Source organism: Sesamum indicum, linkage group LG8 (assembly GCF_000512975.1).
Source record: "Sesamum indicum cultivar Zhongzhi No. 13 linkage group LG8, S_indicum_v1.0, whole genome shotgun sequence".
Classification (NCBI taxonomy): Eukaryota; Viridiplantae; Streptophyta; class Magnoliopsida; order Lamiales; family Pedaliaceae; genus Sesamum; species Sesamum indicum.
The window spans coordinates 8,172,173-8,185,684 of NC_026152.1; the positions used below are offsets into that span (position 1 = coordinate 8,172,173).

The 13,512-nt window shown below is 35.7% G+C and overlaps 2 protein-coding genes across 3 annotated transcripts; one reads left to right on the forward strand and one right to left on the reverse strand.

Moving 5' to 3' along the window:
* LOC105167916 (helicase-like transcription factor CHR28) lies at positions 959-10,215 on the forward strand. Of its 2 annotated transcripts, none has more exons than XM_011087792.2 (11): positions 959-1,403; positions 2,442-2,475; positions 2,665-3,968; positions 4,488-4,559; positions 5,518-5,595; positions 5,681-6,575; positions 7,450-7,580; positions 7,678-7,899; positions 8,661-9,254; positions 9,334-9,543; positions 9,690-10,215. In XM_011087792.2, exons 1-11 carry the CDS (start codon positions 1,269-1,271, stop codon positions 9,795-9,797), a joined length of 3,783 nt encoding a protein of 1,260 aa, XP_011086094.1. In that variant the 5' UTR covers positions 959-1,268; the 3' UTR covers positions 9,798-10,215. The 2 variants fall into 2 exon arrangements, with proteins under 2 accessions (XP_011086094.1, XP_011086095.1); XM_011087793.2 differs by having other exon boundaries at positions 1,300-1,403; positions 2,442-2,479.
* LOC105167917 (disease resistance-like protein CSA1) lies at positions 11,269-13,022 on the reverse strand. The gene is made up of 2 exons (XM_011087794.2): positions 12,221-13,022; positions 11,269-11,638 (listed from the first exon to the last, which is right to left on the reverse strand). Exons 1-2 carry the CDS (start codon positions 12,718-12,720, stop codon positions 11,521-11,523), a joined length of 618 nt encoding a protein of 205 aa, XP_011086096.1. The 5' UTR covers positions 12,721-13,022; the 3' UTR covers positions 11,269-11,520.

The following is a 13,512-nucleotide window of genomic DNA, read 5'->3' on the forward strand; positions in this document are numbered from 1 at the left end:
AAATGCCCCTAGACTTTCCTTTTTCGATTTTTATATATTAGTGGTGGCACCAAGTTATTTCTGTGTCCATATAATAAATAATATATTATATTTTAAAATATATTTAAATAAAAATAAAATATATTAATTTGACATTTAAGTTAATGTAAATTTTAAAAAAATTAAATAAGTCACTTAAAAATTATTTTTTGAATTACAAAAAATTAGTGCAGCAGTGTCAAAATCGTCATTTTATTTTCTTTGTATAAATACAGAAAAAGATAACAATGTATTGATAAAGTAAATATTTATAATTGGCATAATTAAGATGGTGTTTGGCTAATTTTTTTATAATATCTTATAAACTCTTATATCTCGTAACATATTTTAGGAGTTTATAAGATATTAGATCTTATTTTAAAAATAAGTTTCTAAACTGTTTGGATAAAATAAGATATTAGGGTGTTTAAAATTACTAAAATGGACATAATATCATTATAAATAAATAAGTTGTTATTTCTTGACATATTTTATTTTAAAATACTTTAAAACACTTTTATAAATTGAACACATTAGTTTAATTATAAATAAAATTAATAGATAATCATTTTTTCAATAATAAAAAAAATAATGAATTATTACCTAAACTTTTGTACAGTATTATATTATGTCAATGGCAATCATCGTACGTATACGCAACACGTATTTTAATGTGTTATTTATATTTTAACTAATAATAAAATTAAACAAAATGGAGTAAATTTAATATGTGAATGCAGTACTTTTTTAAATAGATGTGACTGAATAGTTAATTGGTTGAAAAATTAAATCGGAGGTAGGAGTATTTGGGGAATGAAATTAGATGTGGTTGGGTGGCGGGAGATGGGAATAATATGAAATGTGTAAAGAGGGGAGAGTCGTGTTCTGACAAGGCAGTTAATTATTTTACACACATGACTTAACGTGGTTACTTTCCTAATCTTTTCATACTCCGCATGACAACCGGCCAACGCGGCGTATATTGACCCACCCCCGCTTTCCTCTTCAGTTTTCACTTCTTGAAACTTCCTTTTCTGACTTGTTGAAATCCCACTGAAATTGGTGGATACCTTCTGCCCGATTTCTTCTCCCCATAGTTATATTTCCTTTTTATTTATCTATACTCCCGTATCAATGCCTGTATTTATGTGTGTCCACTGAAGAATAGGGGTTGGGATTTAATTTTTCTTTTGGGGTGTGGGAATATTAGGGTTTTTTGTATTCTTATTTGTAGGTTCGATTGGACTGAGATGTTGATGGTGGAGACAGACGAGGGATCGCCGGTGATAATGGATCAGATATTCACTTTGGAGGAGGAGTACGAAGATGTTCTCCTCGACGTTGAAGCTTTTTGGAGATTCGTTGGGCCGCCACCCGGTTCTGAGGTAATTTTTGGACTCTATGCATACTACTTGAGAATGTTAATTGATGTATTTCCATTTTTACTTGGTGATGACTGGTTATATACTGGGTAGACTTTGTTCATATTTTGTTGTGGTAACTGGGGCTGGGGTGGTTTTGAGGGTGATGATGAATGATTTACTGTCACTTGATTTTATGCAAGTTTATGCCATGTTTTCCGATCTGAATTTCAACTGACCTCTTGCCTATACTTGGCAATTTTGCTTGGAAAATTGGATTTTCATGTGCACTTGGATTGAATCATGGTGTGTGGCTATCGACAGTATAGTATTTGTTGTTATGTATACCAGTTTTCTTGAAGTTGCTCTGATTTTTTCGGACCCATTTTAGCTTGTGGTGTTTGGATCACTTCATGGATTGATCACTGATGGTGTGCAGCTTTATGCGTGGATATTGATCTGATTGGAGAATCATTTTAACTCTGAGAACTTAACAAGGATTAGTCGCTTGAGTGGATGTAGTGTGATACTTTTTTCTATTTAAAAATTCTTAAATAGAAAGCCTTTATGTACTATGGCATTGTTTCAGTCACTTTCCTTTTGTGCTTTTGAGTTTGCCCCATGAGAGTTAGTAAGAAGAAAGATTTGATATTCCAATCTCTGAGAGTGTAACCATTTGCAGACCATGGATGAATTTCCCTTGGAAGAGTCTGTGTAGGAGCGAGATGGATTTACTATTTGAGTTGTGGCATCATTCGGGACCTCACAATACTGTTGCACTGTGTTGTCTCATAAACAGGAAACAAAAGCAAAACAAGAACTGATCAATTTATCATGTAAATGGCTTATGAAATGGTTTCTCTTCATAATTTCCCATCATTGCTACCTCTAGCACCCTGCCTCCTCCTTCCCCATATTAGCCTCTGCCTGCCATGTGTTAGGGTGATTTTGTGCAGACTTGTTCAGATAACTGGGTTAAAAGTTGAGTTTCCTCCTGCCGTTGGGGGGTTCATGGTTTGACTTTGTTGATTCTCCATGACTTTAGTCATTGTCAATTTGCAGGGCAGTAGGGTGGAAGATACAAATGGCCTAAAAGGTCGGTAAGCATTTTTTCTTTTGTGCTCTTTTTTTCGATTTGGGTTGTTGTTCTGTCCTTTTGGGTGTTTGCCTATGCGACTTTCTGAATTTAGTATCTAGCATTTTGCATTGACATTGTTTGCCTTTTTATAACCCCATGAAATATTGGAAGAGACTAATCTCGAGACTTCTGTTGTACGAATTGAAGATTCATCGACCATACAGGGAGACAGGACTTTTGGGGATGCATCCCATGCTGAGTCTAGTTGTCGCGAATTTACTGGGTTTCAGATGTCAGATCTTTCCCATGAATATATCAATCCATACCTTTTTAGGTCAGATGACGAACTATATTTTCCTGATAGTTCTCCTGTTACGTCATTTGGTTACAATGACGGCATTATGGGTGAAGAAAAAAATCCTACAACAGCCTTTGAAGATTTGGTCAGAAATAAAGCCGGACAGAGCAAACCAAAATGTGAAATTTCTGGCCCCAGTTGTTGTGAATTTACTGGGTTTAATATGCCAGATCTTTCCCGTGAATATATCGATCCATACCTTTTTAGATCAGATGATGGAATATATTTTCCTCATAGTTCTGCCGTTAAGTCATTTGGTTATGATGATGGCATTATGGGTGAAGAAAAAAATCCTACAACACCCTTTGAAGACTTGTTCAGAAATAAAGCTGGGCAGAGCAAACCCACATGTGAAATTTCTGGCGCTAGTCCTATAGAAAGTGGCGTTGGAACTACCAAATACAGTTGCATGCCCGCTGTGGGAAACGAGTTCAAAGAGCCTTCTCCTACTACTTTGCCCAATGATTACAGTAAAATACAAGGTCGCATCCCGGGCAAGAAGAATATTCCATCAATTACATCTAATGACATAATTTCTAGGGCTTCTGAAGTAGTCAATGGTGTAACTGGTAGGAAATATTATGATGCTCCCTGTGAGCTGTCTGCTACTGAAGGTATAAGGTGGCCTTCATCCAGCTCACTGTCTTTGATTCCTTGTAAGAACAATGGGCCCTGTGCGAAGGATGAAAAAGAAGAGACAGTTTTTGAATCAAGGAGAACTTTCCATTCTGTTAGTATGGCTGGTGAAACACCTGTGCAAAATTCTACTGTTGTTGCTCATGAATTGGACCCTGTTCTACAGTTCCCAGGACAACCTGCGAAATTGCCACTCCCTCCTGTTAAGGCGGAAAATGATTCCCTGAAGTTGAAGATGGAAAATGAGGTTCCAGAGAAAAATTCTTACCCTTCGAAAATCACTTACCAAGGGGTTCAGAATAACATGACTAGGCAAAGTAATGTTGACTGTGATTCTGATGTGTGTATTCTTGAGGATATGAGTGCTCCAGCATGTCCGAGTCGTACTGCAATGAATGCAAAGTCGATTGTTGCTTCACAATTTTTTACATCTAGAGACACAGGTAACCAGATGGTAGCAGCGCATTCAAGACATAAATCAAATGATGAACGGGTCATCTTTCGAGTTGCTCTACAGGTGAATTTTCTAATCAAAGAGCTTTTGCTGTTTACTTTTGAGTTGCTTTTGAGTAAAGCATCGAGAGTTATAATTCATTGATCTCCATGTCTCATCCTCTATAATTCCCCTCATTTTTGTCTTCTCTTGGATTGTCTGGTTTAGTTTCCTTTTGGGATCAGTGTTATTCAGAGATATGAACAAGAGAAAAGCAGACATGGGTCTCCAGATGGTCTCTTTATGTACTATGCTCCATTGAATAATGCCATTTTATTTAACATTTAGGAAGAGTCTCAAATGGGATCATCACTGGTGTAATTATATTACTTTACCCATTTTAGGCCTTCAGAACTTTGTCATGACCAATTCATATGAGGATTTTATTGGATTTTGATTACCTTCTATGTGATGAGGTGAGGTGGTGTATTTCTGCAGTGAGATATTAGCACATGCTTCATTTATTAGAGACTGTTAAGTATTCTTGTAATCTTGTTCATTAATTTGAGAATTAGCTTTACAGAAAAGTTGCATTTGTTCCAGGATCTTTCACAGCCTAAATCAGAAGCTACTCCACCAGATGGTGTTTTGTCTGTGCCTCTGCTGAAACACCAGGTACATAATTGTGACTTGGTATAAGAACAGAAGCATTGATGTACGCAAGAAATTACGTTGTCTGAGATTCTCAAAGCTTTAGAAAATCCATTTCACTTCTGTTCACTGTTTTATCTACTTTTGTCCTCATAGAATTATAAATAATATTGTATCAATGTTATTGCTGTTAATATCTTTGTTTTTCATTCTATATTAGTGAGTATGTCTTAATTCTTTCTTGTTCAAGTATGCTACTCAATTTTCTTCTGAAGCTAAAAAGTGATAAAATTTTGCTTTAACACTATATGAACAATGATTGGAAAGCTGTTTGGGTGCCCATTTTTTTTATCAATGTCGTAATACTATATTTGTTTTGATTGTAACCCTGAAGCACATATAGTCTTGTTGAACTTCTCTTGGATTGTGGCTCACAATTCATTGCACCGTCATGGAACCATCTAAAACATTTACATTGCAAGATATGTAAATAAAGATATGCAGAAGTATCTTGAATTAAAAAAAAAAGATTTACTTGTGTTCAGTCTTTAATTTTTTCACAAGAGTAGGTTTTGATTGAACAAGATGTCCTATTAGGAATTGGGTGTATTTAAAATTCTGTTAGATTCAACTTATTACAGAACTTGATTAATTTACTTGTGTGACATACATAGAACAAAAGGAGCATTTTGGTATCTTAAGGGAATTGGCAGAGAACTTCTGGATGGACTGTAGATTACGTTGATTCAACTTGTACACTTATATCCATATTTTCAGAACTCTCCTGCTTACAGTTGGTTATGGTCCATAATACATGGCCCAGTTAATGTGCTTTTATGGTACTGTATAATATTAGGGTGCCTGTACACTTTTTCTTCTGTTCATATCATTTCAATCTCTGATCAGTATCACTATCTCGTGTGCCCAAAGAAGGGGGTTGGGTTTGGTGCCCTTTTCTGACTCTAGTTAAGTTTCTCGACAGCGAATAGCTTTATCCTGGATGGTTAACAAGGAGACCAGAAGTGCATGCTGTTCTGGTGGGATTCTTGCAGATGATCAGGTTGCCTTGGGGATTTGCTTTTCCTTTCAATGGTCTACTTATTGATAATTGCCATGAAACTCACATCAAGTTTCACTTTTGGCAGGGACTTGGGAAGACAATATCGACAATTGCACTTATACTAAAGGAAAGGTCTCCACCGTCTAAAACACCTAAAACCAATGAAAAACAAAGTGAAACAGAGACATTAAATTTGGATGAAGATGATGACGGAGCATTAGAGACTTACCACGAAGGAGCTGAACCTTGTCAAGTTAATGGAAGCCCTACTAATGGTGGCAAGGCATCTCTGCAAGCTAAGGGCAGACCTTCTGGTGGTACCCTTATTGTATGTCCAACAAGTGTCCTGCGGCAGTGGTCTGAGGAGTTGCACAATAAAGTGACAAGCGAAGCTGATCTTTCTGTTCTAGTATATTATGGAAGCAACCGTACCAAGGATCCGCTTGAGCTGGCTAAATATGATGTGGTGGTTACAACATATGCAATTGTGAGCATGGAGGTGCCCAAACAGCCTGTTGTTGATGAAAATGATGATCAGATAGGGTCTCCACTGAAAGAATTTTCATCTTGTAGGAAAAGGAAGCTACTTGAGACTATGTCTGATAAAAAATCCTCTGAGAGTAAGAAGACTAGGAAGGGAATCAACAATGAATTACTTGAAAATATGTCTGGTCCTCTCGCCAAAGTTGGATGGTTTAGAGTTGTATTGGATGAGGCTCAGAGTATTAAGAACCACAGGACTCAAGTAGCTAGGGCTTGCTGGGGTCTTCGTGCTAAACGCAGATGGTGCTTATCAGGGACCCCTATCCAGAATGCAATTGATGATCTTTATAGCTACTTCAGATTTCTCAGACATGAACCATATGCTGTCTTTAGGACATTCTGTGAGCAACTAAAGGTGCCAATTCATAGGAGTCCAAAGAATGGCTACAAAAAGTTACAAGCAGTGCTGAAGACTATTATGCTCCGTCGAACTAAAGGTAAAAAAAATCATCATTTTCTCATGCATTGGTTTACATTATCAATTTTCAATTTTCTGCAGTATGAAAAACTTCATTGACTTCTTGAATACCATTTGTCTTTCTGTTTTTGAACACACACTAGTGTTAGTTTTTTCATAATAAGTTTGGGAAAAATAAAATTTCAAATTTTTACATCAAAATAAATAATTAAAATTTGTTAAAAAGAATAAAGCAATGCTATGTATTTTTCAGTAATGATATCATGAGAACATGCTACTAAATTAATTTATTAAAAATATTTCATGAGCTGGATTGATAAAATAAATTTGCTCGAATTTTCAGTGGGTTCAAATTGACCATTGTTGAAATCTAAATAATTATTCAGATTTTGTTCAAATCATAGACCATTATTAATCAATTAAGTAGACAGAATATATTTGAGATAGAAATGAAAAATTAAGAACCAGTACGAAAAAATTAACTTAAGCATGAAAAATATATTTTAACTTCGGCATAAGTTTTACCCATTCTGATACCATACCTACAGGTACTTTAGGCTCTTTGCTCTTCCCGTATCCAAAATACTTATCTCAATGGGTTCAGGCCTGTGTAATGCAAAAATATTGGGTATGTGTAATAGCTATCATAATGGGTCTGGATTTGGGTATTGCCCACCCATTGACATGCCTACAACTAGGATGCTTAAACGCTTTATCATGATTGAATTTATTTATTTGGGGTTTCATATTGGGAAATATATTGGCTTGGCTTGGTTATTCTTAACGAAAGATGGTGCTCCAATTTGAATTTCTATTTGCTTCCACAATGTTTACACAGTATCTCAAATTGAAGGAGCATCCTCCAGGAGCTTAATGATATTTTGATGTTTTAGGTACTCTTATTGATGGAGAGCCAATTATCAATCTCCCACCCAAAACTATAGAATTGAAAAAAGTTGATTTTTCCAAGGAGGAGCGTGATTTCTACTGCAGACTTGAGGCTGAATCACGCGCTCAGTTTGCAGTATGTTTACAATATTGTTAAATCCCCTGCTGTTTGCAAGTATCTTGTGTAGCGACTGGCTTATGTGGAGTTAACCTCTTGCGCTGCGATTTGACAGGAATATGCTGCAGCTGGAACTGTCAAACAGAATTATGTTAACATATTACTAATGCTTCTGCGGCTTCGACAAGCTTGTGATCACCCTCTTCTTGTAAAGGGGTTCAGTTCTAACTCAAAAATGACTTCCTCCATTGAGATGGCAAAGAAACTTTCTCGGGAGAAACAAATTTCCCTTCTGAATTGTTTGGAAGCCTCTTTGGCAATTTGTGGGATTTGCAGTGTAAGCAGTTATCTGTGGGCTTCTCTTTGTTACTGCTGCTGTTGCCATCATTAATATATGTCAATTTTTATTTAACTATTACTCTCCATGAATCACATCTGCTTCCCCAGTGAATGGTTTCTCTCTTATATCTTTCTGGGTTTCCTTTGTGGAGGTGGTGGTGGGCTTCCCCAGTGTATGTTTTCATTTGGTAAATCTCACTTCAAAAATATAGAAATCTTACCAAATGAGTACACACGCCACATAAAGTGGATGCAGGTGGAGGAATGGGAGTACTAAAGCATAAAATTGAAATTTGCAGGAGTAGCAACTTAGAGCATGTATTAAGTATTATTGTTGTCCAATACTAGATCTTATTCTTCCATTTAAAATTCTGTGGTTCAACCAGTGCACTGGCTTATGCTTTAGGCTTTACTCTTTACGCTGTTCAAGCAAAGAAACTAGAAAGGAATAAAATTTCTTTTGCACAGAAAATCCTAGTTGTGAGGGTGGTTTTTCTTTGCAGCACTTCCTGTCTTCTTTTTCTCTTTATTTTTTGTTTTTAAATATCCAATATTTTCATGTCTCTAATTAGTGTCGGGGGAACAACTCCTCGTGAATTTCAGATTCCTGGTTCGTAGATTAACTTCTAGTTTGAATATGTTTATGAACTTTAACAACTTTATAAAATTTTCTAAGATAATCTCCACTAGTTATTAATCTTTTGATTTGTTCATGCTTGGATTTTCAACTTAAATACTTAAGATGCTCATACTTCACAGGATCCACCTGAAGATGCTGTTGTAACTGTCTGTGGACATGTCTTTTGCAATCAGTGCATATGTGAGCATATAATAGGTGATGACACCCAATGTCCCACGAAGAAATGCAAAACCAGTCTTACGATATCATCTGTATTTTCTACATCTACACTACGTATTGCTCTTTCTGATAAGCTGAATGTGGCAAATGCCGCAAATTCTGAAGTCGCTGAAGTTTCTGAGCCTGGTTCGTTAAGATGTCCTGAAGATTCTTCCAAAATTAAGGCTGCTTTGGATCTCTTGTTGTCTCTGTCCAAACCACAGGATTTTGCCCCGAGAAAAAATGGCTCAGAGCTCATTCATGGAGGTTGTTCTGAGAAGTTGTGCATTTGTGATTCTGCGGAAGATAGCAGAACTTTGGACAGGATTAGAGATTCAAACAATTTGGTTAAGGTCATGGGAGAGAAAGCAATTGTGTTCTCCCAGTGGACTGGGATGTTAGATTTGCTTGAGGCTTGTTTAAAAAAGTCTTCTATTCAGTATCGTAGACTTGATGGTACAATGCCTGTTGCTGCCAGAGACAGAGCTGTCAAAGATTTTAATTCTCTTCCTCAGGTTTGACAGACTACTGGTTTTTTCTGTAATCGTTCTCTATTTGAATCTTCAAAGTATTAATTCTGAAGCTTCATGCCAGGTTTCTGTTATGATTATGTCTCTGAAAGCTGCAAGTCTCGGACTGAACATGGTGGCCGCTTGTAATGTCATCCTCTTGGACCTATGGTGGAACCCTACTACTGAAGATCAAGCTATTGATAGAGCACATCGCATAGGGCAGAAACGCCCTGTTTCCGTTTTCCGACTGACTGTGAAGGATACAGTGGAAGATCGCATTTTGCTCCTGCAGGTACCTAAAAAAATTGTCTGAATTGCATGTTTCCCTCATTTTGTTCACTCCTACCAAAAAAGATGTGTATGGAGAAAATGCATTTTACATTGCCTTCAGTTTCATTTTCTTAGATGGCTGATACAAATATTTTTGCCTTTATCCAGCAACGAAAGAGAAAGATGGTTTCATCTGCCTTTGGGGAGGACGAGACAGGTAGCCGACAGACGCGGCTTACAGTGGAAGATTTGAAATATCTTTTCAGGGTTGATTAGGACCTTCCCAAGTATTCGGTTGTCTGATTCTTTCCATATTCTTTATTGCCTAACAGCTTCATCCATATTTTTGCATGGAACACCAGAGCAGATACTTTTGGATATCAGAAACTGACAAGCTTTAGCACATAGCATGATATACAGTTATACTCCTCATTGATTGTTCTCAAAGATTTTCCCCAGCAAAGATTCCCAGGACCGGTTCTTGGACATGATTTTCTTTCTTACACCATGTATAGCAGCAGTTAAAAGAGGTCGGTCGTACAGCAGATATAGGAATCTTGAGGGATTGCTAGAAATTCTTGTCTTCCATTGTAAATGTCCCTTCCTCCTGTTTTCATCATATTTTGGACAATGCCCACCTTTCCAATTTTTTTTATAATTATATATAATTTTAATTTTTTTCGTATATATATGAGAAGACACAATTCGGTGGGAAGTTTAAGAGTTAAAGTCTTGAATGGAGAATTGGAGACTTGAGATTTGTGAGGATGAAATTTGTGAAAAATAGATTTAGAAATAAAATGAAAGATGAATACCTTGAAAACTTGTTTATATTAGAAAATTTTGATACTGATTAGATCATAGATGAATCGTGAAACAATTTTGGTGGATTTGTATATGTACAACTTTAATGATGGACCCATCCCTTAATTTGTTTTGTTGTCTCTATGTATGAATGGATGTGAGAAAAATAAGAATGAGCTCACAATACCAAATTGTGGAGATGCTATAACTATTCTAAAATTTTCACTTCAACAATTTGACCCCTTTGGTCAATAAATTTTGTTTGACGTGAAGACAACATGAATAGTAGGATACTTACACTTTCTTTTCTTGAGATTTAGTATAATTATATGTAGAATTTATGTGATTTAAAAAATTACATCTACTCCTGACGTTTGTTTTCTCCTGACGAATAAGTTTTTTGGTTAGTTAAAATTAATCTAATTTACTAATATTAACAAAAGAATCAATAACTATCTATATTTATCGAATGACTTATTATTTATTTATTACAAGTTAAATAAATCTCTCTATGGACAAATTATTTTTATATATTATTAGACGCTAATGCATGCGAGGATATATATTTTTACCATAATAAGGGTAGTGTAGTCCGAAAAGAATATTTGACCCATAATAAATCAGTAATAAGTCAATCGAGGATAAATATTAATCTCTATTCATTTTTTTTTTTGGTAATATCATCAATTTCAGTAAATTTTGACTAACGGAGTGACATGTTTGTTGGGTAAAAGCAAACTTCAGAAGTATTAGATGTACGTAATTTTTCGAACCTAAAAAAATTTGTATGGAAAGTGTAATTATCCCTAAACAGTGTGTGTGATATATTTATGTTTAAATTAGTTAGAAAACATGAAAATGTAGTTTAGTGCTTATACCTTTAAATTTTGAATAGTTAGAATACATGAAAATGCATTGTCTTCGACTACATTATATCCACGAAAATAGAGGAATTACTACAACAAACTCATGCATATATCCACTTGAAGTACAATGGTTAGATCCATTGATTACAACTTTACAAGCTTATTTTTTTCCCCTCCAAGAACAATTACATATTCTTGAAATTGCTAAGAAAGAATAATGAATGTGTTGGCTAATGTAAATTACTTCAATAAAAACGGAGGAATATTAATCTAATTTTGAAAGAAAATTAAGAAAAAAAAAAAGAATGAAAGAATTTGAAGAAAGAATCTCAGGACGACAAGGATGCATGCGCCAATTTTTGCTTCCTCCTTAGTCCTTCCTCTTCCACTTCAATCAAGTTCTTGATCACTGCATCCGTCGCGCTTTCAAGAAATTCCGGCCAATCCCTGAATTAATTTCCATTAATTTAAATTAGATAGTACTTTTCAATAAAGAATTCTTATCAAATCAAATTTAACTGAATTAAACAAATAATATGATTGGTTATTTTCATTAAACTGTACATCGACTAAGAAGTATTGAATTCTCTTTCAAATAGGCCCCGAAGAAGGGGGAGGAATGCCAACCTACGTCTATTATGGAATTGACCCCCTCGATGTCCAGTGCCAAAGTTATTGAATGGGTAAGTTGCCATTTGCCAATCCTTAGACTATGTAATGTACTTTATCCGTTGGGTGAAGGGACGGGCGTTTTACTAGAGGTTTTTAATCTACTCTTGTGTGGTTCTGTTCAAACATATACTTTGGAATGAGTGCAGAACGGACGATGTTAAAGTAGATTTTCCGTTTATTAAGAATCATGCGATTAATATACTATATTTGTCATATAATTAATTTTGGTCGACCAAACTTGTTTTGGATTAAAATTTTCTATTTTCGAACACTGTATATTATATTTTTTGTAAAGTAATAAGGAAAGAAATTAAATAAATTTGAGATCTTTTTATCGTTTCATGTACGACGACGTACCCTCTTAAGGTGTCAAACGTTATTCCAACCGTATACTTTGCCTCTTCCAGGGCCCACCGGAACTTTTCGAGGTCCGTAGCCGGGCGAGACCCGTCGTCCTTGACTCGAAGCTCCGACGGTTTAACGTCGCAAAAGATGGGGACGATCTTCTTGCTGGTCTCCATCAAGAGCCTCAGCTCGTGCAAACAGAAGTAGGAATCGCAGTACATGGGAGAGAAGACGGCGACTCCCACCTTACATTCCCGAATCGCCACCTCAATCCTGTCGAACAGCCTATCCCCCGGTTTCATACTCTTGCTGTCCAAGAAAGGGCGGAGGCGGAGCCCGCGGAGGTGGTGGTACAGCAGCCCCGACACGTTCCTCTTCGTGTCGATCCCGCGGTGGTTGATGAACACGTCGCACGGAGGCGCTTGGGGTCCCGGCCGTCCGCCGCTGGTACCTATGATCTGGCGGGAAATGCTGTTGATCCTCGCGGCTGCGGCGGATGGTCGACGTTGCATGGCCCAAAAACAGACAGCTGTTACTTTGTTTTTCCTTTGTTTTTTTTTTTTTGTGTAGTATGAGTATTTATGTTTTTTTATTTATTATTTTGGATGTTTTTGAGGTTGAATAGGGCAAGGTATGGGGTATGTATTTATAGGGTAAAAGTGAAGAAAAAAATTCAGAGTTGAGAGGGATTTTGGGGTCTGATTTTGAATGGGAATTAGAATTTCTAGGGTTTACCAATCAGAACGTTGGACTCTTGAAAATTTTCTAGAGATGAACAAGGGTTTGAATGCGAGGAGTAGTGTTTGATCCTCCAAACACGCCTTTTCAACTCCTATCCTATTCAAAATTTTATACTCATATCAAATTTGACTGAACTAGGTTATTATACGCTAATTACATAATATGTATAGTATCATTTGCTATTAATAGATTCAAATTTAAGTTCATTCAGATTATAATTTTTCCGATTCTATTGATCAAAATTTGAACTAATTATAAAATACGTACATTATATTTGTCATCATTATTATATATTAAAAAAAATAAATCACATATAAGTAAAATAATATTAATAATATCATTGATTTGACTAAGTAAAAATCTCGAAAGGTTAGTTGAGAGAATTAATGGAAAATCTTGACCATGCTTTCTCCCATGTACTTTGGGGATGTGCTTTGTTCTATTCTTGTTCAATATTTTGGATAAATTACATCTACATTTCTTCAACTTTGATATAATTATAAATAAATTCTTCTTACATTGAAAATTATAATTAACCTAAAATTAAATTGAAGAGAAAAAAA